Source organism: Chelonia mydas, chromosome 22 (assembly GCF_015237465.2).
Source record: "Chelonia mydas isolate rCheMyd1 chromosome 22, rCheMyd1.pri.v2, whole genome shotgun sequence".
Lineage (NCBI taxonomy): Eukaryota > Metazoa > Chordata > Testudines > Cheloniidae > Chelonia > Chelonia mydas.
The window spans coordinates 7,381,910-7,409,005 of record NC_051262.2 but is presented as its reverse complement, the minus strand read 5'-3'; the positions used below and the strand labels follow the sequence as shown (position 1 = coordinate 7,409,005).

The window sequence follows — 27,096 nt, the reverse complement described above, 5'->3', positions numbered from 1 at the left end:
TTCCTCGGGCCAGCCAACATGAGAGAAAAGCACCAGCGCGCTGGAGGGAAGGGGATTTATTCGCACAGGGGGCTCAAGTACCTCTGCAGGGAAGACAAGCCTGCAGAAGAGGTAGTGTAGACAGGACTTAATGCAGCTATCATCCCTGTGTGGACCAGGTGTAGGGGAAAAACTTGCCCAGAGCTGTCGGGGGGACAGATATCTGCCAATCGCACCCTGAAATAAAGGGAGGGTTTCACAGAGTGTCCAAAGGAGGTGGAATAGGAGAATGCTGTATCCTCCATCTCATCTCCCTTGAGCCTCTTCCTTATCCCTTTCCTCACGGTGCTCTTCTCATCTTGGTGACCAACAGGGGGCAGTAGTTAGTGCACTGACCTGGGACTTCAATTCCCTGCTCCCCCACACAAGACTTCCTGCATGACCTCGGGCAAGTTACTTAGCCTCTCTGTGCCACAGTTCTCCAGCTGTACAATGGGGATAACAGCACTGGGCTGTCTCCCGGGTGGGCTGTGAGGATAGGCACGTTAAAGATGGAGAGGCGCTCAGTTACTGTGGCGATGCGGGGGGAATCATGTAAGTAATCTATCTAGATAGAGGAGAGCGGTGCTGGATGGTCTCTGCTGTGTCCAGCACCCGCAGCCTAGGAGAGGAAGTGCTGCAGCATCTGGGCTCAGTGGGAGGCTTTCTCCTCTCCTGTGTGGGCTGGTGATCGAGCCTTCTGACACCGGGGGCCATGCAAGGGCTTTTTGTGAGCGACTCAGACTGTTCTGGGTTGGCTCAGTGACTGTCCACACCCTTCCCCCTGCATCAGGGATAGGACCCAGCCTCAGTCTGTCTAAGTCAAAGCGCCATCCAGCTTCACTGTGTCATGTCTGAGCTTCTCCGTCAGACCCCAGCCTGGTTTTGAGCCAATTTGGGATCAGCCTGTGGTCTTGTGCCAAAACCTTCAGACTTTCCCAGTTTCCCGCTCCAACCACTGGAAATGCTACTTCTTGTTACATAGCCCACTGAGAGCTCAGACATCACTATGGCTACGAAAGGTCCTGAGCACTGTATCATAATAACCCTTCTGACTTAGGGACATAGGTGGATATAAGGTGTGAGATCTCCCAAAACATTAGGGCTGGAAAGGAGCTGCATGTGGCTGGAAATTAAAATCCCAGCCCCAACTTGTCCCAGGGGAGAATGCTGCAGGTCAGGAGTGAGGTGCATCAGCAGAGCTGTGAGTGGGTTCAGGACTGGGCAAGCAAAGGGTGCCACCGGTAAATATTGAGGCCAGTGGCCAGAGCTGTGCGGTGGCCCACAGAACTAGAGCCATTAAACTTCAAGCCACTGCAATTGAAAGGACCCACCGCTTATTCTGATATCAAAGCCTCTTTGATGATCGTCCTCCCCTTGTTCAGCGGGGAACACAGCAGGCAGCTGTGATGATCTCCCGAGGTGATTAGGGACCGGCTGTCCCTTGGATAGCCTCTTGGGTGCTCTCGACTTAGTGTGCTGACAGGGGCTGCTGTATGTCCTCCCTGCCCCCTTGGCTTTGGGAACTGGAGCTGGAATGGGTTGATGTCAGTTTAGCCATCCCGGGCACCTCTGAAAATACAAGTGTGATTCAAGGAGCTCATAACTTTGGGGATTTGTTTTGTTTTTCAGTCTCTCTCGCTAGCTCTTTCTGCCAGCACAGCTGGTGAAAACAAATCGCTTGGCAGCCTCCTTGCTCCCCTTGACTTTACACAGGACCACAGATGCACAGCGTTGCCTGACCCTCTCAAGCCCCCGGGCACAAACCTGCTTGCTCACACTGCCAGGCTTTTTGGATGGGCCTGAATTCTACGGAGCACCTGCACTTTGTAGCTCCTTGAAGCTGGGAACAGATGGCCCGAGGCAGGTGATTCAGCAGCTTGTCTGCCAGAGCCATCTGGAACACAGGGAAAGAGGGCGGGAGCGAATATCCAGCTGCCAACACTGCAGTGTAGGCCTCCCCAAGGATCCCTGACTGCCCTCCTCAGATGAGACACAAAACCAAGATGCTTCCCTGTTATGACAATTTAAGACCCTGTGGCACTTTTAGAGGGTTTTGTCCTGGCTTGTGTCCTGCCCAGATTGCTAGATGGATAAGTAACATTCCTCCCCCTGTTGAAGCCATTGGAGAAGTTTGTCACTGCCTGACCTAAGAACTGATGATGTTTGCTTTGCTGGCACAGAATGGCTTCCATGTCTCACCGCAGAGAGGCCTGTGTGATGGTGGGTGAGTGATTTTCCCCCCTTCCCTTGCACAAGAGCTGCTGGGGAAGGAATTGTTTCCCTTCTGGTGGTGAGAGCAGGAGAATGGGAACACGGGCTCTTGGGTTCTCTTCCTGCTTCTGTCGCCGTCTCATTCTGCAGCCTGGGACAAGACACTGTCATGAGTCGGAAAACAAGATGCAACTCCCACCCCCCAAGTTGAGTGCTGCTGATTGCTAGCAGCTGAACCCGTGAAAACTGATCAGGTGAAAGCCTTGATTCAGACTGATGCCATTCCTGCAAAGCAAAGCCACTGGGAAAATTGGATCAAGGTTGGAACTGGTGGGACCGAGGCACTGAGCAGTGCCCGTAGCAGGCTGTTGGCTATGGTGTCTCTTCCCACCACCAGAGACTCGGATGAACCTGAGTCTTGCCGCCATTAGGATGTAACGCAATGACCCAACCGACTGCACAAGTCTTTTCACAATGAGGACACCTGCAGCAGGACTGGTCACTCTTTCCCCCTGAAACAAGCAAGAACTTCCCTGCTTCTAAAGCTGCACAACTCCTTGTGCCCATGTTGCACTTCCTAACTTGTGTGCGTGGCCGCAGGATGCCACAGCGCTGGGTGCCCTGAATAGATTCAATTGGCTTCTCCCTGCTCTGAGAGCAACCATCTCCCTAAGACAGCGCTGGCTCTGTAATTGCTTTGGGAGGATCCAACAGGACACTAGCTCCCAGTCAGCTGCAGCTCCTTGGAGCATGGCTGGTTGTCACAGCCAGGCTCTCGCCTCTAGTTCAGCAGTGATAACTCTCTGGACGGGAGAGATTCTTGCTCCTTAGCATGAAAACAGCTCCCTCGCCATCCTTCCCCAGCCTGGAGGGATGCAACGAGAGCCCAGTTGACGGGTGTTGCAATCTGACTTGTTTACTCCCCCTGACAGTTCAGCAGCAGGTAGGAGCTAGAGGTATTTATTCATGCCCACATAAACAATCAATGCTACTGCAGCCTGTTTATGGAGGGACAGTGCCGCGTGGAGAGGAGAGTGCTGAGGAGGGCTCCAGACGACAGCTCTGCAGAGGGCTGTCTCCTGGTTTTGTCTCTCACTCCATAAAGTGTGTTGAGATCCTGTCCAATTGAATTTGAGGAGGCAGGGAGGGGTTTTGTGCTGGTCTTGAATAGCTCTGAATGGGAAATGTGGTGGTTTTGCTTCCTTCCTGTCCCACAAAACATGGAGAGAAAGCAACTGAGCCGTGCAGGGGTCCCAATATGTGAACCTTACACCCTAGCTGGTGCCAAGCTTCATTTCCAATTACTTTAACCTCTGGGAAAGGCTCTGCAATAACAGCACAGAGGCCATCTGATCATCAGGATGCTGGGGTTTTCATTGTGACGTGGCCACCTCTCCACAAAGAGCTAAACTGAGAACCTGCCAACCTTTCCCTCCTGCCCAAACTCTAAGGAGTTTGGATGCAGAACTCCATCACTGAACCGTCTCTCTTGTAAAATCACTTGCTGTCCATGAATGGTGCAGAAGTGCCTGCATTTGACTGGATTGAGGCTGCGTTCTGCGTCTCAAGTCTCTTGTTCTTGCAGGTTAGCCCAATGAGTCCCGGATTCTGAACGCAGAGAGGAGTCTGAGAAAGTCTGGAAGGAGTCCAGATTGCAGTCCACTCCACGTATCGCTTATACCAGTGCAGATGTGCTGTGCCAACGTAATATGGGGGTTGCACTTATTTGAAACGGGTCAGCCACACTGGTACAGTGCATCTGCACCAGGGGGGGACACACAAGCACAGCTACATTGGTATGGCTTGTAAATTACACAATCTTAGATTCTTGTGCAGACTTGGGGCCTGTGGTGGAATCTGTGTGTAAGGGAGACTACCTTGCACCATCTCTCTGAATTTGGTCCAGGTACATATTTCTGTTTCCCAGGATGAGCTCTGTATGACAACACAAGGGTGTGTGTGTGTGTGTGTGTGAGAGAGAGAGAGAGAGAGAGAGAGAGAGAGAGAGAGAGAGAAATCACATTGGATATTGACATAATCCAGTCCTCCCAAAAACCTGGGAATTTTGGATCCACTCTTCGTTTCTCCATCTCAAACAACTTTTCTTTCAGAAACTGTTCTTCCAAATACAGCCAATAAAAACAAGCAAACTCTGTGCTTTGATAGTAGATACTGCATTGTTTTAACCATATCCTTTGTCCTTGGTTTCACTCTTCAAGAGTCAGCACCTTAGTAAGGGCTAATTTATCTCTTCTGCATGGGGTGGGAGATCAGCTATCATTTGGGAAGATAGAGAAGAAAAGAGTTTGGGGGGAACAATGCTTCTCTCTTGTGGAAAAGAGTATTTAATTTTTTTTCTTTACTGGCTTGCAGAGGGTTAACAGTGCTTTTCTGTATTTTATTTCTGAACTGGGCGAATGAAGCAATCCATGGCTCACAGAGACCGGCCTCTCCCTGGGGTGCTGTTAAGAGCTTCATTGGCTCAATAAACACTTGATGAAGACCTTATCGAAAGCAGGGGAACTTTCTGACTTCATTAAAAATCAAGGGCCTGGGACACTTTTTTTTATCCTCTGTTTCTTTCCCCCTCTCCCGCTTCCTGTGGCTTGGGGAGCAATTCAGTTGCAGCTTTGGTATTTTTATTCCTGCGGAAAGCTTGAGAGCCCTAGAGGAATTAATCCTTCTGGCTGCATATCAGGTGCACCCCAGAGAGCAGCGGGGCAGTATTGCCCCCTCACACCCACACACTGGCCCCAATGTCTCAAACCTGTGAGAGAGGGCTGCTCCCGGTGGGGTCAGAGGGGAGAAAGGAAAGGCCTGATGCCCTGTTGCCCTGCAACGTGTCAAATCATTTACACCAGTGTGTGTAAAGCCTTACCATTCTGACTCACTTGGTGCACAGGAGACTGCTGTATCTGGATAAACTCACAAGGCTCGATTCACACCGGGCGTAGCTCTGCTCTGCCGCCTTCTGCGGAGCTGCTCCGAGTTTGCACCATGGCGCGAGGGAGAGCGGCGTGTGCGCTGTGGGTTTAGCAGGTGTGAAATTGGCAAGACAGTCTGTTCAACTGGAAGGCGCTGAGCCCTGAAGGATGGAGGCTGCTGCACTGCTGAACAAACACTTCATCATATTGTCCTCGGGCTGGGGGTACGGAACACATTGTTCGCAGTTTAAACCACTGTAAACTTTTTACAGGGCAGTGAGAGACGAACGTTTCCAGTAATTCAAGGAGATGGTTTACTTCTTTTCTTCTCTTCTTGGCCAGCTCTTTAAAAGGGCTCAGGGTTCTTCATAGTCTTTAATTTATGGAGGGCTCTTTTTTTCTGTCTGCCCTCTGCAAACAATTCAGCAAACTGGACGAAGGCTGGTTTGCTCTGCAGGCGTCGGATCCAAGTTTTTCAGCTCTGAGCTCCGTGCGTTTCTCTTGACAGCATGAGGGAGAAGCAAACACATAAATTCTGGTGATTGTAGCATCAGCAGGTGCTGAAAGTGGAGGCTGGCAAGGGCGGGGGGGGGGGGATATCGTCCTCCTTTATTTTCCATTCCTCTAACTGCTCCTGAAGCAGTTGTTTCCTTGGCTATGCATCCTCATTTCTTTCCCCCTCTCCCGCCCCCCCGTGGCTGTGGGAGTGATTCAGTTGCAGCTTTGGTGACTTTTGTCATTTTTTTAAAAAATCAGTTTTTTTGTGCGTGAACTTATTCCTGGGGAAGGATCGAGAGCCCTGGAGGAATAAATCCTCCTGGCTGCATATCAGGTGCACCCCAGAGAGCAGCAAGGCAGGATTAACCCCCCCCCCGCCCCGCCCCACCCACCCACCCACACCCATAAACCAAAAATTCTCATTAAAAGAATTCTACAAAGTCATGAATGCTACAGTGTTCTGCAGCTTTGTGCTTATGTTTTGGGCCATTGTTCCGTTTGGATACCGTGAGTTAAGAATGGGCTTGTGTTTTAAGGCACTGAACTGGGATTTAGGAGATAGGCATTGAGAGAGGAAGGATTGTCCAGTGTTTAGGGCACTAGCCTAGTACTTGGGAGACCTGGCATCCATTTGCTGAACTCCACAGGCTTCCTGCATGACCTTGGGCAAGTCACTTAGTCTCTCTCTATGTCTCAGTCCCCACCTGTGAAATGGGTATCCTGCCCAGCCTCACAGAGCTGATGTTAGGATAAACATGTTAAAGATTGTGAGACGCTCAGATCCTAGGGGCTATGGTAATACAAATAACAATAATAGTATCATAAGATGCTTATCTAGATGGACAAGTTCAATACAGCCGCCTTCTGTGGCCTTGGGTGAAGTGTCAGGGTAAATGTCTTCATGATTGGGAGAGGCTCACATACACTGTGGTGAAGTATGTAGACACAGGTGTCCCCTCGTGACGAGGAAATTGGGTCAACTAAGGAAGCTTGTTCTCCAAAGAGTCCTTCTGAGGCTTTTCTTTGAGCTAGGGCAAGCTCAGGCAGGATTTTGGAGGGTTAGTGAGAGCTGTTAGGGTACCCATGCGGCACAGGAGTGATCAATCAAGCTCATGTGTCCCTCGCTGTCATGGCATGGCACATGGATTTAAATAACCGGGAGCATATAAATGAAGAATACTGTTGTAGGTACTGAGACCCAGCGGTAGTGTACTTGGTGTAAGAAATAGAATAGAATTGTCCAGGTGCCTCTCTTTTACGGAGGAGGACTGTGTATGTTTTTAAAAAGGGAATCTACTTACTTAGTGTTACAAAGCAAGAGAGGATGTTAGATAAGACATGAGACAAAGAGGTCTAAGAACATAAGAATGGCTATACTGGGTCAGACCAAAGGCCCATCTAGCCCAGTATCCTGTCTTCCGACAGTGGCCAATACCAGGTACCCCAGAGGGAATGAACAGAACAGGTAATCATCCAGTGATCCATCCCCTGTCGCCCATTCCCAGCTTCTGGCAAACAGAGGCTAGGGACACCATCCCTGCCCATCCCAGCTGATAGCTATTGATGGACCTATCCTCCATGAACTTATCTAGTTCTTTTTTGAACCCTGTTATAGTCTTGGCCTTCACAACCTCCTCTGGCAATGAGTTCCACAGGTTGACTGTGCATTCTATGAAGAAATACTTCCTTTTGTTTGTTTTAAACCTGCTGCCTATTGATTTCATTTGGTGATCCCTAGTTTGTGTATTATGAGAAGAAGTAAATAACACTTCCTTATTTACTTTCTCCACACCAGTCATGATTTTATAGATCTCTATCATATCCCCCCTTAGTCGTCTCTTTTCCAAGCTGAAAAGTTCCAGTCTTATTAATCTCTCCTCATATGGCAGCCATTCCATACCCCAAATCCTTTTTGTTGCCCTTTTCTGAACCTTTTCCAATTCCAATATATCTTTTTTGAGATGGAGTGACCACATCTGCATGCAGTATCCAAGATGTGGGCATACCATGGATTTATATAGAGACAACATGATATTTTCTGTCTTATTATTTATCCCTTTCTTAATCATTCCCAACATTCTGTTTCCTTTTTTGACTGCCGCTGCACATTGAGTGGATGTTTTCAGAGAACTCTCCACAATGACTCCAAGATCTTTTTCTTGAGTGGTAACAGCTAATTTAGACCCCATCATTTTATATGTATAGTTGGGATTATGTTTTCCAATCTGTATTACTTTGCATTTATAAACATTGAATTTCATCTGCCATTTTGTTGCCCCGTCACCCAGTTTTGAGAGATCCTTTTGTAGCTCTTCGCAGTCTTCCTGGGACTTAACTATCTTGAGTAGTTTTGTATCATCTGCAAATTTTGCCACCTCACTGTTTACCCCTTTTTCCAGATCATTTATGAATATGTTAAATAGGACTGGGCCCAATACAGACCCCTGGGGGACACCACTATTTACCCCTCTCCATTCTGAAAACTGGCCATTTATTCCTATCCTTTGTTTCCTATCTTTTAACCAGTTACCCATCCATGAGAGAACCTTCCCTCTTATCCCATGACTGCTTACTTTGCTTAAGAGCCTTGGTGAAGGACCTTGTCAAAAGCTTTCTGAAATCTAAATATACTATATCCACTGGATCCCCCTTTTGTCCACATGCTTGTTGACCCCCTCAAAGAATTTTAGTAGATTGGTGAGGCATGATTTCCCTTTACAAAAGCCATGTTGACTATTCCCCAACAAATTATGTTCATCTATGTGTCTGACAATTTCGTTCTTTACTATAGTTTCAAACCAGTTTGCCAGGTACTGAAGTCAGGCTTACTGGTCTGTAATTACTGGGGTCACCTCTGGAGCCCTTTTTAAAAATTGATGTCACATTAGCTATCCTCCAGGCATTTGGTACAGAAGCTGATTTAAATGATAGGTTACAGACTACAGCTAGTAGTCTTGCAATTTCACATCTGAGTTCCTTCAGACCTCTTGGGTGAATACCATCTGTTCTTGGTGACTTATTACTGTTTAGTTTATCTATTTGTTCCAAAACCTCCTCTAATGACACCTCAATCTGGGACAGTTCCTAAGATTTGTCACCTAAAAAAATGGCTCAGGTTTGGGAATCTCCCTCACATCCTCAGCTGTGAAGACAGATGCAAAGAATTCATTTAGTTTCTCTGCAATTGTGTTACCATCCTTGAGTGCTCCTTTAGCATCTCGATTGTCCAGTGGCCCCACTAGTTGTTTAGCAGGCTTCCTGCTTCTGATGCACTCAAAAAAAAATGTCTATTCTTTTTGAGTCTTTGGCTACTTCAGACTCTTTTTTGGCCTTCCTAATTATATTTTTACCCTTCATCTGCCAGAGTTTATGCTCCTTTCCCTTTTCCTCACTGGAATTTAACTTCCACTTTTTAAAGGATGCCTTTTTGCCTCTCTCTGCTTCTTTTACTTTGTTGTTTAGCCGCGGTGGCTCTTTTTTCGTTCTCTTACTATATTTTTTAATTTGGGGTATACATTTAAATTGAGCCTCTATTATGGTGTCTTTTAAAAGTTTCCATGCAACTTGCAGGGAGTTTACTTTTGGTGCTGTACTTTTTAATTTCTGTTTAACGTAATTTCTTGAGGTGTTGCTCACTCGTGGTCGACTGAAGACCTCAAGGAATTTTTTTTTAAAGAATTGGGATGCCTACTCAAAATAACCCTGCCAATACATTTGTGTTGCTGAGTTTGGAGTAACAATGCACTCTCGGTTCCCTCTGGAGTTTCAGATGGAGGCAGTATTCCCTCACTTCCTATCTCAAGCTGTTGTAGAGTGTTAATGTTGAACACCTAAGGGATTTTGTGGCGATGCTGTACATGGGACAGAGGGATTCCATCCTGGCCCTGCAGATGAGCTGTTTCTGTTCCTACAAAATTCTCAGAACCTTTTGATAGGAGGCATGGATATATTTGCATCTCTCCTTGTGCATCTCCATGTGTCACCATTCTCTTTGGTATATTGTACTACCTTGGTCTTGTGTGCCTTGTTTTTTACCTTCCTGTTGCCTGGGAGGTGCATTAATTGGCCTCAAGGAATTCAAGTCTCTGTTCCTGAGCAGCTGTTCAGTCATTGATCTCAGGAGGAGGAGGCAAGGTGCTGCTCTGGGATTAGTACACTCTCGTTTCACCTCTTGCAAACGTGGGTTTGAATCCTGCTGGAGATTGTGGCCTCAGGGCTTGTTTAGGTGCGGGACTTCACTGGTTTAACTTAAGGGGATATTGAACTGATTTAGCTAACTTGGTGCAAAAACCTGCATGGGCACTCGTAGTTCAGTTTAAACCAGGCTTACTTCAGTTTAGTTTACATTCATTAGGAACAGGTTTAAGCCAAACTGTAATAAGCCACTTGTAAATTAAAATAAGTGTGTCCACACAAGGGTTTGCAGTGCTTTAGCTAAATTGGTCTAAAAACAGGTTTAAGTTAAACTGGTACAACTCCTGTGTGTAGACAAAGTCTGCCTGACTCCCCTTCGAACCTGCAGGGAAGCTTGACTGATTCACTGTACTCAGCCTTTTCCATCGGCAAGGAATCCAGCAGGTGGTCAGCCACTCTCCCTCCGAGGCACAGCAGCCCATCTTGCATTCAGGAGTCAAACAAGATTTCAGTCGACACACAGCTACTTACCCCCTTCTGCTGACTCCCAGGGTGGTGCCTTTACCACAAGACCTTCCCATCTCAGCAGCACCCATTGCCTTTTTCTGGGGAATAGGGCCACTGTATATGCTCATCCCCAAACCCATGTTCCCCAACTATGGGGCTTTCATGTTTATCCTGTCTTGATGGGGCCCCTTCACTTGACCTTGGAGTTCCATCCTAAGCCCTGGTATTAAACCAGCTCTTTTTTAGCAGCCAGTTCATTCCTCCATCGGCAGCTATTTCAAACAGAGGATCCTTACAGCATGGGCAAGTTATGTGCCTCCAGACAAGAGGCCAGGACCCATTGCCTCTGCGTTCTGTCTCTTGACACTGGGCATTTTCAGAGCTTTTTGGTGTCTGAGGCTCAGGGGTGACTTGCTGTCTATTTCAGGTCTCCTCTGCAACACAAGGAGATGGTTCAGTGATGGGTTTGTTTTAATTTCTTTTGGGGCCCTATTTCTGTGTAAAATACCAGAGTGGAAATAGCAACTTATCAGCCATCCAAAATAAAGCCAGTTCTATTTGTGTTTGTCAGCGGGTTTATTTCTACCTGATTTCCTCTGTGCGTGTCTCGTCTGGGTGTCTACCTCAAAATATTAGTGCTTTAATAGCACAAAAAATTATTTGTGAATTTAGCGCTGGTGAAAGGTGCCAGATTGGCAGCTTTACACATTTAAGTTCATGCATGAGAAATATTAACCCTTAATAATCGTGTTGCATTGGTGTATCTCTGAGGACTGGATTTTAGCGCAATAGGTCTGCTTGATGGCGATGTCAGAGCACTTGGGTTTGAGTCATCTGGGGTTTTCCATTAATTGATCCAGCCTGCTTCACACAGCAAATAAAATTGCTAAAGCAGAGGTATTTTTACTCATGAACCTTTAATGATCTAACATATTGCTCCTATCTGTCCATAAGAACGGCCATACTGGGTCAGACCAAAGGTACATCTAGCCCAGTATCCTGTCTTCCAACAGTGGCCAATGTCAGGTGCCCCAGAGGGAATGAACAGAACAGGTCATCATCAAGTGATCCATCTCCTGTCGCCTATTCCCAGCTTCTGGCAAACAGAGGCTAGGGACACCATCCCTGCCCATCTTGGCTAATAGCCATTGATAGACCTATCCTCCATAAACTTATCTAGTTCTTTTTTAAACCCAGTTATACTCTTGGCCTTCACAACCTCCTCTGGCAATGAGTTCCACAGGTTGACTGTGCATTGTGTGAAGAAATACTTCCTTTTGTTTATTATCATTTAGTGACCCTTATTTCTTGTATTATGAGAAGGAGTAAACAACACTTCCTTATTTACTTTCTCCACAGCAATCATGATTTTATAGACCTCTACCATATCCCCCCTTAGTCGTCTCTTTTCCAAGCTGAAAAGTCTGTATTTTTAATCTCTCTTATGCAAGCTGTTCCATACCCCTAATAATTTTTGTTGCCCTTTTTTGTACCTTTTCCAATTCCAATATATCTTTTTTGAGATGAGCCACCCAGATCTGCATGCAGTATTCAAGGTGTGGGCATACCATGGATTTATATAGAGGCAATATGATATTTTCTGTCTTTTTATTTATCCCGTTCTTAATGATTCCCAACATTCTGTTTTCTTTTTTGATTGCCGCTGCACATTGAGTGGATGTTTTCAGAGAAATCTCCGCAATGACTCCAAGATCTCTTTCTTGAGTGGTAACAGCTCATTTAGACCCCATCATTTTCTATGTATAGTTGGGATTATGTTTTCCAATGTGCATTACTTTGCACTTATCAATGTTGAATTTTATCTGCCATTTTGTCACTCAGTCACCTAGTTTTGTGAGATCCTTTTGTAGCTCCTCACTGTCTGCTTGGGACTTAACTATCTTGAGTAGAATCATAGGATCCTCAAATATTACGGTTGGAAGAGACCTCAGGAGGTCATCTAGTCCAACCCCCTGCTCAAAGCAGGACCAACACCAACTAAATCATCCCAGTCAGGGCTTTGTCAAGCTGGGCCTTAAAAACCTCTAAGGATGGAGATTCCACCATCTCTCTAGGTAACCCATACCAGTGCTTCACCACCCTCCTAGTGAAATAGTGTTTCCTAATATCCGACCTAGACCTCCCCCACTGCAACTTGAGACCATTGCTTCTTGTTCTGTCATCTGCCACCACTGAGAACAGCTGCACTCCATCTTCTTTGGAACCCCCCTTCAGGTAGTTGAAGGCTGCTATCAAATCCCCCTCACTCTTCTCTTCTGCAGACTAAATAACCCCAGTTCCCTCAGCCTCTTCTCATAAGTCGTGCCCCAGCCCCCTAATCATTTTCGTTGCCCTCCGCTGGACTCTCTCCAATTTGTCCACATCCTTTCTGTAGTGGGGGGACCAAAACTGGACACAATACCCCAGGTGTGGCCTCACCAGTGCCGAATAGAGGGGAATAATCACTTCCCTCAATCTGCTGGGAATGCTCCTACTAATACAGCCCAATATACCGTTGGCCTTCTTGGCAACAAGGGCACACTGCTGACTTATATCCAGCTTCTCATCCACTGTAATCCCCAGGCCCTTTTCTGCAGAACTGCTGCTTAGCCAGTTGGTCCCAGCCTGTAGTGGTGCATGGGATTCTTCCTTCCTAAGTGCAGGACTCTGCACTTGTCCTTGTTGAACCTCATCAGATTTCTTTTGGCCCAATCCTCCAGTTTGTCTAGGTCACTCTGGACCCTATCCCTACCCTCCAGCTTATCTACTTCTCCCCCCAGCTTAGTGTCATCTGTAAACTTGCTGAGGGTGCAATTCATCCCATCATCCAGATCATTAATAAAGACGTTGAACAAAACTAGTCCAGGACCGACCCCTGGGGCACTCCACGTGATAATGGCTGCCAACCAGACATCGAGCCATTGATCACTACCCATTGAGCCTGACGATCTAGCCAGATTTCTGTCCACCTTATAGTCCATTCATCCAGCCCATACTTCTTTAACTTGCTGGCAAGAACACCATGGGAGACCGTGTCCAAAGCTTTGCTAAAGTAGTTTTGTATCATCTGCAAATTTGGCCACCTCACTGTTTACCCCTTTTTCCCAGATCATGTATGACTACGTTGACTAGGACCGGGCCCAGTACAGACCCCCTGGGGGACACCACTATTTACCGCTCTCCATTCTGAAAACAGACCGTTTATTCCTACCCTTTGTTTCCTGTCTTTTAACCAGTCACCGATCCATGAGGGGACTGTGCCCGCTGCTCCCAGGGCAGCGGCTCTCAGGGACGGAATGTGCTGGGTTAGATGGAACCCGGGTCCGATTTTGTCGAGCAATCCCGACCTTCCTAGCTTTTTCTTGGTGGCTCCGCCCTTTAATGGGGTGGTGGAAGGGAGCCCCCGTTGGCTGTGCCATAACTGTCCCTGCACTTCCTTTCCCTCCTCAACTTTTGTGTCTCCTTTCTTTTCTTTCCCTCACCTCGCTGCCTAATGTTGATTCTTTTCAGTTCTCTCTCTGTGGGGATTCCCCATCTCTCTGGTCCCCCAGCCCACCAGAACTGACAGACTGTTTGGAAAAAGTGGAGCCCACTGGTGATCGAAAGGAGCCAGGACATCTGTGCTCTTGCAGCTAAGCACAGCTGGGACAGCAGCCTGCATCCCTGCCCACAGGAGCTGCTCCTGAAACTGGCTGCATTAGGGGCAGGAGCAGGGAGAAAACTTGGGCACCTTTTGAAGAGCTATCTGCTGCTTTGCCCACCTCAGCAGGAGCACATGGGGAGCGAGCCTGGATCAACCCTCTCCTCTGTTCCTGCACTCAGTCCCCAATTTGGGAAGCACAGAGCTAGACTGAAAATACAAGATCACAGAGTGTAATAAATAACCCGCTCCCCGTCCTGGGCTTTATAATCACAAGAGCTCTATGGCCTGTAACCATTTGCACGTCCTGTCCCCTAACTGGATGAGAGTAAGTCTTCAGAGTGAGGCTTACGCTGCTGATACTGATGATTCCACAATCAAAATTAACTTTCTGCAACATTTGCTTTAAAATTGCTCTTTCGGTGACGTTCCTGCCAGGAAACATGTTTGCTCTTTGTAGGAAGGAAGCACATAAAGGTTGTTGAACACAGTGGAGATTAATCCAGTGAAGCATTTGATCTAACATCCCTGGAAAGATCCTTGGCCTGGTTGCTGAGCTTTAACCCTACATCCCCGAAGTTCTGTGACCCTCTCAGACACCATCTGTCATACTTGGAAATCTGTTAATTAACTTGATTTTAAGCATGACATTGCCCCTAAAGTAGGCGCAGTTCCACATCTTGAAAACCATGTGTGTTAGTTGTGGTTGACCCTAGAGTGTACCATGACCAACTAAGCATGACTAGCAAGATTTTAAAGTGTGCTGATGCTGGGGGCAAAGTTGGGTTTAAGCCAACGCACTTTCAAACATGACTGTTGCCCTAGATAGGACTCTTGTTACCTTGCTGTGTAAGGCTGGTGCAAACTAGCCTATTGATCCCAAGGGCATGCTCGGATAGCATAAGAAGGCTCTGATCCTGGTTGGAACCATGGGGCACTGTGGCGATACCCACAGAAGCACTGCCGATGGTACCTTTTCCCTAGCTGTCCCAAGTCTCTGGGATAACCATCCAGCTCCCCCAGAGGAGTGCCAGGAACAGGGCTGTTTTGAGAGGGATTACAAAGACCTTACAGCTCTGTGGAACCGAGACTGGTTTTATTTTCTTGTCTTCTTTATTTTTATTCATAGTTTTTAACAGGTGCGCACGCGCACAACTTCCATGTGGATCCTGGAAGCCTGTTGGTAGGGAGATGTATTCCTTAGGATGTAAGGCAGGGGCACATGAGGAATGATATCACTGTAGCTCTGCCCCTTGACAACCATTGGTACTACCCAGAGTTTTCTCCCTCACTTACCTTCGGGTGTTTCTATTCTTGGTGCCGCTCTTGTTCTGTCCACTTGCGTTTGGAAGCCGGGAAAGAAGCCCTTGGCCAGCATGCCCAGGCTGAGAAGAATGCAGACAGTCTGGCAGAGCGCAGGTTAAATAAAGTTTGTCTTGGCAGGGCCCAGCTCTTGGATGTACTACAAGCCACTGGAGTACAGTGATGATGGAATTACAAACACAAGCACCAGCACAGGCTGCCAAATGGAACAGGTCTCCCGACACTGCTTGTGGGCTGCTATCTGCTGGAACTCTGTGGGTATGTCTACACAGCAACTAGACACCCACGGCTTCCCATGCCAGCCAACTCGGTTTGCAAGGCTTGGGCTGCTGGGCTGTTTCCTTGCTGTGTAGACTTCCAGGCTCGGGCTGAATCCCAGACTCTAGGAGGTGGGAAATGGAAGGCCTGGAGAAATTGCAAGCTTTCACCATTGTCAACACTCCATTGTTTCCTGTCGAGCCCCCTGCTGGCACAGACTGAGGAGAGAGCACGTTTCCCACAGCCGGCGGTATTGCACCAGTCTTTTCAGTGCTATGGAGCTGAATCCTGGTTCTGCTGAAGTCAGTGGGAGTCTTGGCATTGATGTGAGTGGCATCAGGATTAGGATCATGCTTCCCCAGGAGGCCTAAGGGGTTCCACTCTGCATGGCTGATTTTTGGGGGCAGGGGGAGCTCCAAAGCTGACGGCTGGCTGACTGCAGAGGCATTTTCTGGTACTTGGGAGAGTGCTGTAATGTCTTGGAGTCTGGGGATCCACACTAGATTTAGTAACATTTTCTGGCCAGCATGGGTGGTGTCAACGAACCTTTCCTGCACTGGCTGCACATGCCTCCTGGCTCCTATCCGGAATGACATTCCTGTGGCTGTAGCCTCGGGATTTGCAGGTTGTTACCATATAAAGGGCATAGTCCTGTCGCAGCAGGAGAGCCAGTGTGAAGTTTTTTTGGAGGGTACATAACTTTCCTTTTAATAGATGGATGGCATAGATTTTTGGATGCAAGCTGCAATGATTTCACTGCCCTCCAGTGATGGAGATGAGCAGAACTGAGAAGGATGGGAGGGAAAGCCGGCAAAGGAGATGAGTACAAAACACAAGGATAGTCTCACCTCCCTGCCCTAGGAGGTTATAGCTTTGGTCTTAGGAACTAGCATTACTAAAGACCTTCAGTTGTCTCCTTAGAGTCCTTCAGCCCCTTCTATTCCCGAGCATCTCCCCTTAGCCTTTACTCACTCTCCCCCACCCAAACGAGGACTGGCTTTTGGCACAAGCAATGGCAAAGCACCACATGGTGTCCTGCATTGACTTTCTCTGCTAGCAGTGGGACAGGACAAGGAAGGCACTCAACGCCAGACCAGATTCCCTCGCCAGGCTGTGCTGGCAATGGGATTAGGAAGGGGAGGAAAATTGGTAATACAACATACTCCCCTCTGCTACCACAGCTTAGGGGCATGCTGCTGCTTGGGGGCTTCCGGATCCCCTGGGAGCTGTCTTCCCTTTACAGTGAAGCATCAAGAATGCCTGTTTTTGGCTTTGGAGGGTGGGGATCAGGCTGGTCTCTGAGCTGGGTTGATTCTGAAATCAAAAGCATTAAAGATGCTCTTGGCAATAAGGCACCTGATTTGGAGCAAGGAGCCCTGGGCTCTACTCCCATCGGCGCCGTAGTCTGCCCTCGAGCCATTCATTAAGAGCTAGAGCAATCCACAGGCCTGAAGGACTAGTCTGACCTGTACAGCACAGGGCACGGTCCCATTGGTGGCCAGTTCCATGAGTAGCTCTCTTGACATTGTGTGAGTAACCCCTCCACAGTGCAAGCAAGAGGGTCACTAATCTGGCCCTTGTGCTCTGTGCCTACATTTTCCCATCTGTAGAATGGGAGTAGTCATCTCTAGCTGCCTCACAGGTGGGTGAGGAGCAGCAGCTAATGACTGGCTGTGAAGTGGCTGTGATACCCTGTGGGCCGTTGCTGTGAAGGGAGGAACATTTTATAAAGCCCATCAACCCTTCTCCAGGAGTCCCGGATAAGTGGGAGGCTCAAGAGCTAATTCCCACTGTAGCCATCTTTCACCTCTCTCTCTCCCCCCACCCCCCCCCGCCATGCCTGCCTGCAGATGGCTGGAAGTGCAGGTGACTAACCTGACCTGCACTCAGCGCTGGGTCCAGTACCTCCGATTGCTGCAGGAATCCATATGGCCCGGGGGAGTCTTACCAGCGGTGCCTAAACCTGTCAGGACGCAGGAGCAGAAGGAGGTGACGGCACAGCAGGCCTTGCAGAGCCTGATGGGACTCCTTCCTGGTGAGTTTGCCGTGCGATAAACACCCAAGGGCTCTCTAGCTGTGGGATCTGGCTAACGGGCCTTGGCTCTTTAGGGGTCAGGTTCTGAAATCCATTCCACCACTTTGCCATGTGAGAGAGCAGGTGCAATAGTGACCCCTGGAACCAGCGCTTAATGTGCCGCAGACGCTGAGCACCATGGGCTGTGAGCACTGCAAATGAACGGGAGTTTGTCCTAGGCTCATTGGCCATCCCTGAAAACAGTGCAAGGCAGAGGCCTGGGGAGCCCCACGAGTGAACCCATTGCACTGTCACCTCTAGAGATCTGGTTTCCAAGCATGAGAGAGCCTGCTTGTGTTTACCCACACGTGATATCAGAGGCATGGACTTGAAGCCGTCCCTTCTTTGCCCCCCTTTGGTGTGTTTAGTGTGAAACACTTTGGAAAATAGCAATTCTCGCTCTCTAAACTCTGTGCAGTTTTGACACCATTGTCAGCCACGGCAAGATCCAAGACCTGGCAAATTCACGTCACCTCAGGAGTTAAATGACCCATCAATAGGGCTCCCACTAGTTCCAAGTGAACAGCCACCGCGCTGCCCCAGAGTTACTCGAGATAATTCACACAACCATCTCAGCAAAGTCCAGTACTCTGAAGGAGAGAGGGCCTGCCATTTGGTGACTTCTAAATACAGGCCTCCTCATCTCCCACCTTTAGTACTGGCCACTCAGTAGGTGGTGCTCTTCCTTCAGAGCCACTCGCTAGGGAGCCAGGGCCCCAGCACAGCAAGAAGCTGCTGTTCCGCTGAAGGTACTATCTTTCAGAGGAGGTATAAAACAGAATTCTTTCTGCTATCATTAAAAAAAATTCAGGACCCTTTTCCACATGACTAAAATCATTACCCCTGATATGCTGGCCAGATGGTGTTCTTTTACATTTCCCTCTGTCTTAAAACAGCTGCTGTCTGGTCCACCCCAGAGGTGGCTGCATTTCAGAAGTGGGTGAAGTAATCCATCTGTGGATAATTTGTAAAGCATGTTAAGATTCTTCTCCATCTGCTGTTTATTATAACTAGCCAGAGGTTGTCTCTTTGGTCCGGAAGCTCTCTTCTACATTTGGTTCTAGAGCTGGATGTTATGTCTGGTATTAAGATTGGGCTTTAAGATGTGTGTTTTCCTGGTATTTCTCCAAGTCGGGGGAGGAGGGGCATCGTTTTTTGGGACATCTAATCAGATATAAAAGCCTCTTTAAGATCCACTGAGTTCCTGAACAAGTGCAATGCGCCCTGCATTGTAATTTAGACGTGGGTTTTTAAAGACAGTGTCTCTCTGATGTTAACAGACTTAATTCTGGAAATCCTTGGGACAAGCAGATGTCGACTGAGCTGGAACCTGGTCCTTGAGTCACTACGTCAACCCATCATAAACAGGTAGCCTTGACAACGGGGCCTTCTTAGCCTCCATAAGCCACAGTCATTGCTATGCAATAACCAAGTAGTGCATCACGCGATGGACTCCCTTGAAAAACCCCACTTAGAAAGTTTCTGATGATGAGGAATCTCACTGGAATGAACAGACTCTTTCAGGCCAAGGGCTCTCACTGCAAAAGTTCATCTCCTGAGGCTTTGACGTGAGGTGACAATCAGAAAATATCAACCTCAACATGCTATGAATTATCTCAGCCGATCTGCTGATTTCATTGATACAAATAGCTTGGCAGGAGACGAATCCGGGGTTGTCCCATTGTTTGGAAAGGCTTTAAGTTAGGCTACGTCTACACCACAGGTGTGATTTTCCCCAGCCTGCGTACACACACTCACACTAGCTCTCACAGAGCTAGCGTGAGCATAAACAGTCGTGTGGCCACGGTAGCATGGGTCATAGCAGCGGGGGTACGGCTGAGCTGTGCCGAGTACATACCCGCCGGTTTCAGGCGGGTTTACACTCTGGATGGCCCAGCCCTACCTCTGTTGCCGCTGCCTATGATGCCACAGCTACGCTGCTCTTTATCATTTATAGCTCGATCAGAATCAAAATGGTCCCCATGGGCAGAGCCGGTCAGGAAGTCCTATTCAGGGCTTTCGTGAGCACGCAGTGGATGTGTTGCATGCACAGATGGCCCGCCACTGAGCATTATGTAAACACATATTTATTATGCATCTCTGAGCCCCTCTGCTGCACTCTCCATACTAATGATTCTAACCTTCCCAACTTCTCAGCAGCATCAGGCAACCACTGTTTGGGGTGGGGGGGAGGGAATCACCCACCCATTGAAGCATTTCCTCCCCTTCTTCCCATGTGTGGGATTTCCCCCCCTCCCTTACCCCAGCCTGGGGCTCTGCAGTGAATTTGGCCTCTAATGGATGCCTTGTACACAGGTGCACACCCTGCTTGAGTGAGTGCAAACATGTCAGACTCCAGTCTCTTTGCATTGATGAGCCTGTGTTTTCTGCTCTGTCTCTTTCAGGCACTTGGTTTACCGCCTCTCGGACGTCCTGCTGGAGTTTTTGATACTTAACAACTCCAGTGATGATCCCAAAACAACAACTGTAACTTCATCTGTCTCTAACAGCCTCGAGACAGCAGGCATTTCCCCACATTAACCAGGGCTGCTGTTGCCAGCAGCAAAGAAGAATGGGCAGCAGAGAAAAGAATTCACAGGCATCAGGTCACTGGCATTCAGTGTTTGCTGGACAGAGCTGGAAGTTTCTTAATTAACTACCCCAGCCAGTCTGACATGAGGCTTCTTTCAGGCTTCTCCTTGTTAGCAGGGTGACTGACTATGCCCAGTGTGAGCAGGTGGAGATGTTTGTCTGTAACATAAGTGTCCATTCCATAGCTCACGTGATGGCGAGCAAGGTGCTTCCAGTGGGAAAGCGCCTGATCTCTCTAGGGGCAAGCAGGCTGTGAAGTGAGGCCAGGCCAGCCACAAATCCTACTTGGATGTAATTTCATGCCCGGCATATCTCTTGAATCTGAGTAGTACTGACCCAGAATGGTCGGTGGCACATCAGGGTTGGTTCGAGGGCGTCGGGCCCTGGCACTGATGTGCAGAGACATGACCCCAGGACGTTCCGTCAGCTGAACACCCATCGACTCGCATGCCATATAAGGCAAAGAGAAGAAGGAATGCAGCCCTTATTCCTAGTAAATAAATTCACCACTTAGCTCCTCATTGAGCGAAGGTTGCATGGTGCTGAGATTCCTGCCTGACCTCCCGTTCAGGGTGGATATCTGTGAGTGGGGAAATCCTCATCCCACCCTTGTTCCTCCCCAGAGAGATGAGATGGAGACAAGGAGACATCCCCAGGGAGAGTTCCCGCCTTTGGTGCTGTCCTTCCTGTCTCCATGCACATCCTCCCTGGCACCTTTCCCTGCCCATCACCCACTCTGATTTGCCTGCCCAGCATGAAGAATGGGGGGAAGAAATCCACCTCCCCCTGGATGATGGAGTGGAACCTCCTAGATGGAGACATTGGAGACGTTGAACATAGCCCCCAAGTCAACCTCATAAGCAACCGTCCAAATCTGTGGGAACTGCAGAGTGATGGGTAACTAGCGGAAAGCTCCTGCCTTGCCTTAGGGGCAGGGGAAGGTGCCTCACACCATCTCAACACCAAGAGAATCTTGTTCTGAGATCCCTCGCTGCCAAGGCTGAGGAGAGGGATCTGGGGTGAAACAGAACTGGAGAGCACCGCACCCATCCCCAAGTCATCTGCCTGTGCAGGGAAAATTGAAGATTATGGGGCAAAGGCTCCCCCACCCCATGTTGTCTTGTAAGTGGGGATTGTTAAGGGTCCTGGGGTTACAATGCAGGCACCGCACCACAGGCGAGCAGCAGCTTCTTTAGAATGAAGGCTGGGTGCTTCTTGGAATGTGAGACCATCCCTGATCTCCGCTTCACCAGAGGATCTCTCCCATTGATTCGTGGCCGGGCCACTCTGTGGAGGAAAGAACTGACCCATATGAGACACAAGGGGCAATAAATTAGTTTCTGTAACCATAGACTGCCTCTTGCAGCAAGTTCTTGGAGATCCATCACGTCACTGGTGCTCAAAGGAGTTGATCATACAGCTCTCATTGGTAGCTAAGTGGGAGGGTGGTTAAAGCAGGCAGGGGGTGTCTGGACCCAAGGGTTCCATCCCCAGCTCTGCCCTGGCTTGCTGTGTGACCATGAGCAAGTCACTTTAACCTTGTTGTGCCTCAGTTTCCCTAGCTGCAAAATTGGGAGGGATGTTGTTAGGGTTGATCTATTATTTGCACAGTGCTGTAGAGACAGGGTATGTTATAGAAGCAGCACAAGGTGGTATATATCTATTGCCTATCACTGTACGATGCCCCGGGGTGACAATCTCTACAGCATAGCAAAGGCTTCAAGTGGCATCATGGGCTTATGGTGCCCCGCTGTTGAATTAATGTTAAAGCAGGTGAACAGGGAGTAAGAGCATCAACAAAACTATTTGCATTTCCTCCAGCACATGGGCCACATTTCACCAGGTCACAAGCCACAGTCTGGCTGGCATTGGACTTTTTCATCCAAGAGGACCCTGCCTCCTGTGATTCTCTACAGTTTAAAATAGATAATGGGGGAGAGCTGGCATGAGAGAGGCCTGCAAGGTCATGGCCATCATGTCCATTCTACACTACATCCCAATGTGCTTGTCCTCTCTTACAAGGGTTACACGCAGTTACCCAGGAACTGAAAGGGAAGTGCATTAGCCTGTCACACCCGCCCACTAGTCCCCAACCATTGTGCTGGATTTGGGTGCGCATCATTTTCACTGTAGAGGACATTTAGCCGGAGGGGTGAGTAACACTAGTGCAGGTAGCCTTGAAGACACAGACCCTGCTCTTTCCATAGGGAGACAGTCTCCCGTGTGGGTATCTACTCTTCAGGGTGTGTACTGCCTACAAGTATGTGAAAGGTATAAGCACCAGGGGAAGGGGGTCATTTAGGATGGTCTGAGGGTGCCCGAAAGCTAAGAGGAATCGGATGAAATTGAGCAAAACGAAATTTTAGGCTGCCTATGAGCGAAAACTTCCTAACAATGCTATGGTCTCTTAGGGGAAGGAATAGCCTCCCAGATGGAAAGGGAGAAAGTCCATTGTTTGAGTCATTTAAGACTGAATTTGGGCAAAGAATTGGAGAACATACCATAGGGGACAATCCATCCCACAGTGGCAGAAAGCATGGAGTAGAAGGTGGGACCCAATAGGTTTCCCATTTCCAATTTCTCTTTGTCATTCTTAAGCCACAGGTTGCCCTTCAGCATCCCATTTCACTTCTTCCTCCTCACTCCCTGGCTTTCTATTTTGCTCCTCTGTCCCATAATTTTGGTTTACAGCATACCATGACCTGCCTTGCCTGAAAGGAGTCTAGGAGAGGCCCTAAGAGAAGAGACCATCAGCCAGAATCTTATGTAACATTACTGAGCCCTGTTGCAGGTCTGGCTGGTGGCTTCCCTGGTTTTTTTGGTCTGCTCCATGGCCGTAACCTCATGTTTTGGGTGTCTCAGGTCAAACCCAGTGTAAACCAGAGAGGACAAAATAAAAAGTCTGGTTGGTGGGAAGGTGGGTTAGTCCCTCACCTATAAATCAGATCCTGCAGTGTCGAAGGGGAGAAAGGGGGTGATATTTGGAATCCTTAAAGCCATGGAATATAGGATTGGGCGGTAGAGAGGGTGAGCCTAGGGTTCTCACCTCTCGAGAGGGTTCGAATATCCTGCCTGGAACTCTGACTTCTGACGTTCCTTGAGGGCAGCTTTTCATGAATATATCCGTTGCCATTCATCATATGGGGCATAGGGAGTGAGTTCCTCTTGCAGACTATGAAGGATGTAGCCAGAGACCTGTCACTTCGGTGGGAGGCTGGTGTCAGTGAGTTGCGGTTGTAATGCACTATTGCTTTGTCCTTGCATTGTTCTATCCCTTTGTCCGTGGCTCCCAGAGCACTTTGCAGACTTCACTGAATCGTGCTCCAGAATGCCCTTGCTGGGTAAAGCAGTATTATTGTCCCTGTTTTACATGTGGAGGAAATGAAGCAGAGATGTGAAGTGACTTGCCTGTGTTCACTTTGTGAGTCAGGTGCAGAGGTAGGAATAGAAAAACTGGTAATGGCTCACCCTGGTGGCCCCAATCTGTATTTTGTCATTAAGGAACACACATCCTATTAAGATCAGTATTCTCTTAGCGTTTCTGTCCTGTGCACAGGCCATCTCGCCTGAATTTGCAAATTAAATGGAAAATGATGATGAGAAAAAGTAGTTTCCCATGTTCAGTTTGAGCTGAAAATTTATCTCCTCTTATCTATCACAGAAAATACCTCTTTAGCAAAAAAAAAAAAAAAAAAAGGCAGCTTTGGCTCATGCTGTCCCCCTCTTGCTACAACATGTTCAGCAAACTCTGTTTATTGGCAGGAATTTAGGGGCTTATCGCAGCCTGCTAATAAAGGGGCATTTGCAGGAACTGGAGAGCAGCAAGGATATTTCAGGACTTTAGGACTCAGAAGCAAAAGTCCTACAGTTACATGCCCCTACCCGAGATCTAGAACAGAGCACAGCTCAGATTGAGCAAATCCCATGCTACTTTTCCGGAGGAGCCTTAGTCACTGAGTTAGTTGTCATGTGAAAGAAACAAAAATAAATATTGACCGCAGGTGTGGCTAGTACTAGAGAGGTAGTGTGGTCAAAGAGCTAGGCTGGAGACCCGGGTTCTATTCCTAGATCTGCCACTAGCATGTTTTGTGACCTTGGGCAAATCATTTCACTCCTCTATGCCTCTTTCCACACCTACCATTTGCCTTTGGGGGCAGGGACTGTCTCTCACTATGTGTATGTACAGTACCTAGCGCAACGGGGCCCTAGTCTTTGTTGCGGCTTCTAGTTGGGGCTTCATAATATAAATAATAACTATTATACCTAGAAAAGTAACAACCTCTCATTTATATACAGCAAAAATAGCAGCTGCATACTTAACCAAGAATTGTAATTCTGCACCAAATCCCCATGTCTTCACCTGGGTACAAAAACTGACCGCCAACTATATGCAGACTTACTAGTGTATGATAATATTGCAACGCATACTTGTGTATAACAGTACTGTCCCAAGAACCTGTATATATGAATGTAGACAAATATTTTACCATGTGACCTGTGTTCTTATTCTAATCTGTATATAATAATACCCTACCTAAAAATGTATACCTGTTTGTGGATTTAAAATGTTTATTTACTGGGAAATATCCCTACAAACCACACACTATGAAGAAAGAAGAGAATAAAGCAGGGAGGATGCCAAGAAAAGGCTGAGGAGAGACGGAGGAGTGGGTTGATAGCGTGTCCCAGAATGAAGGAGGCAAATCCTTGCATAGAGGAGAGTGCAGTAGTTTGGAACTGGAAAGAACCACCAGCTTTTGCTGTGCAAATATTGGCCAGTTTGACTAGAGAGAAGAATGCTGCCGTTTTCACCAGCTCACATGCCTTTATGTGATGGTGATTGATAATTAAAAGCAAAAAGGAGGAGAGAGCTAGAAAAGAAAAATTCCAACTAAGAATTAAAATATTAGGTTGAAAAAAAGGGGAGAAATTGTATACAACTAAGCGCTTGGGTCATATATTATTGCAGATTAGCTTTGCCACAGAAAGATCCCATATGCTCTATGAAATCCCATTACCTATGAGTAAGGGAACATTTGCACAGCACATGTGGCAGGGAGAGCTGCTGGAGCCAAGTTCCCTTCCATAATATCCACCCCAGGATAGATTGGTCCATTTCCAGTGTCAACAGCTCGAGGATTAAGTACTTATCTCTCTGCAGAACACTGGATAATTAATACCAGATCCAACTCAGGGCTACACTCCACAGAACCTGCTTGGAGCTATATCCCTGGTTGAATGTTAATCTAACGCACCCGAAGGACTATGCACAGTGGGGCAAGGTTTCTCACTGCACCAGATGTGCAGGCATGGCCTTGCTGGCATAGACAAGTGAGGTACCTGTCTGCTAGGGTGAATAACCAGCAACTGTACCACTTTGTGCTGGGCTAGTGTCAGAGCACTGCAGTCATCCCCTAGGGCTGCAGGACATGGGGATGATGACGACTTATTAAGAGGCCTTTTCCTCCACCTGAGTACTGGAATGATGGTGCTCATGGGTGATGGGATTGATTTGCCATCTGTGGGGTGAGATGTGAAACCCAGGCATTTCTGACCAGGAAAGATTTCATAGTTTGTTTATTTATCTTATTTAATAATACTGTTATCCTGGACAAAATTCAACTCAGGTAGTTATATTCTTCTTACCTTAATGCCACCCCATCTTCCAATCTCAGCTGGATATGTTCATCCCTAGTTCATCTCTGAACTTTGCCCATACTGTTACATTTTAGTACAACTTCTCTAGCCTCTCTACCACCTCCAGCACCTACTTATACCATTCTGCAGCATTGGATCAGACAGAAACCTCTGCCTACTGAACTGCCTACATCACTTTCTGCAGCCCCCTGGAGTTTCTGTAGGAGTCTCCCGCAATTATCAACCTTGCTGAACTAAGGAAAGTTGATGAGATCACAGCTCTAGGGATGGGGATGGCAGCAGGCTATAGATAAGGAAGTTGTCTCATTCAAAGCCGGGCAGAAAACAAATGTCGTCCATAACTGTGCGCTGTGACTAGCTCTTCAAACAGAATCTGATCTATACTATTTTGTATAACCCTCTTCTGCTTCCACAATCAGTGGAAGGGCATAGGAAAGCTGCTTGCTGAGAGGTAGTGTTGTCTAGTGGATGGCGCAATACACGGGGAGTCTCTTTCCAGCTGTGACTTGCTGTGTGATGTCACTTCACCTTGCTGTACCTCCATTTCCCCTTTGAAGACTTAAGTGCATGCTTCACTTGATGCAGTGTGAATAGTCCCCTTGCCTTTAATGGGACGACTGCCAGTGCCTACAATAAGCCTTTGCAAGATCAGGAGTAGACTGTGCGCCTTTGGCGGCAGGGACTGTCCCTTACTATGTGTATCCAGCACCTAGCACAAAGAGGTCCCCCTCGTAGGAATACAAGTCAGTAAACTGGAGGGCAAATAATAAGGTGAGTATTGTGGCCATCTCTGAGCATCCATGCTCCATTTTAGACGCAACTTGCTTTCTGTCTTTGTGGCCCATGCTGCCCTGTGTCTCAGGCCTTTACATCTTCATCAAGGAACTTTTTCTTTTCAAATGTATTTAAAGTCTTCTTCCTTCCTTTAACCTTTTCATTCCATTCGCTTCACCTCACTGAGCCGCTCAAAAGGCTGCTCAAGCATCCCTTGACCGAATCCTCCCAGCACTCAGCACATTCCCTTCCTGTTCCCAGACCCCTTTCTTCCCCTAACATCCTCAAGTGTGGGGCGCACTTGACTGCCATGCCCGAGGAGGGACAAAAGTGGTGAGGATCAAAGACCATAAATCAGTCTTTAAAAATAATACCCACCAAGTCTCTCGAGTGCTGAGTCTGGCAGAAACTCATTAACGATCAGTTTCCCCCTCCCACTCCTTTGCCGTTGGAAATCAACAGAGCCAAACAAAACAGGCTGT

The 27,096-nt window shown here is 47.8% G+C and overlaps 1 protein-coding gene across 3 annotated transcripts in view; it reads left to right on the top strand.

Moving 5' to 3' along the window:
- Positions 1-24,727, top strand: part of SNX19 (sorting nexin 19) — a 53,206-nt gene extending 28,479 nt beyond the window's left edge. For 2 of the 3 annotated variants that reach the window (XM_007068581.4, XM_037882316.2), the window contains exons 9-11: positions 17,367-17,551; positions 18,871-18,958; positions 19,996-24,727. In XM_007068581.4, the coding sequence (XP_007068643.2) occupies positions 17,367-17,551; positions 18,871-18,958; positions 19,996-20,131 (409 nt within the window). In that variant the 3' untranslated portion in view covers positions 20,132-24,727. Of the gene's footprint in view, positions 1-1,650; positions 5,732-17,366; positions 17,552-18,870; positions 18,959-19,995 lie in introns of those variants that run through there. The other variant, XM_037882315.2, reaches the window with a different exon arrangement.
- Positions 24,728-27,096: the final 2,369 nt, after the last annotated feature.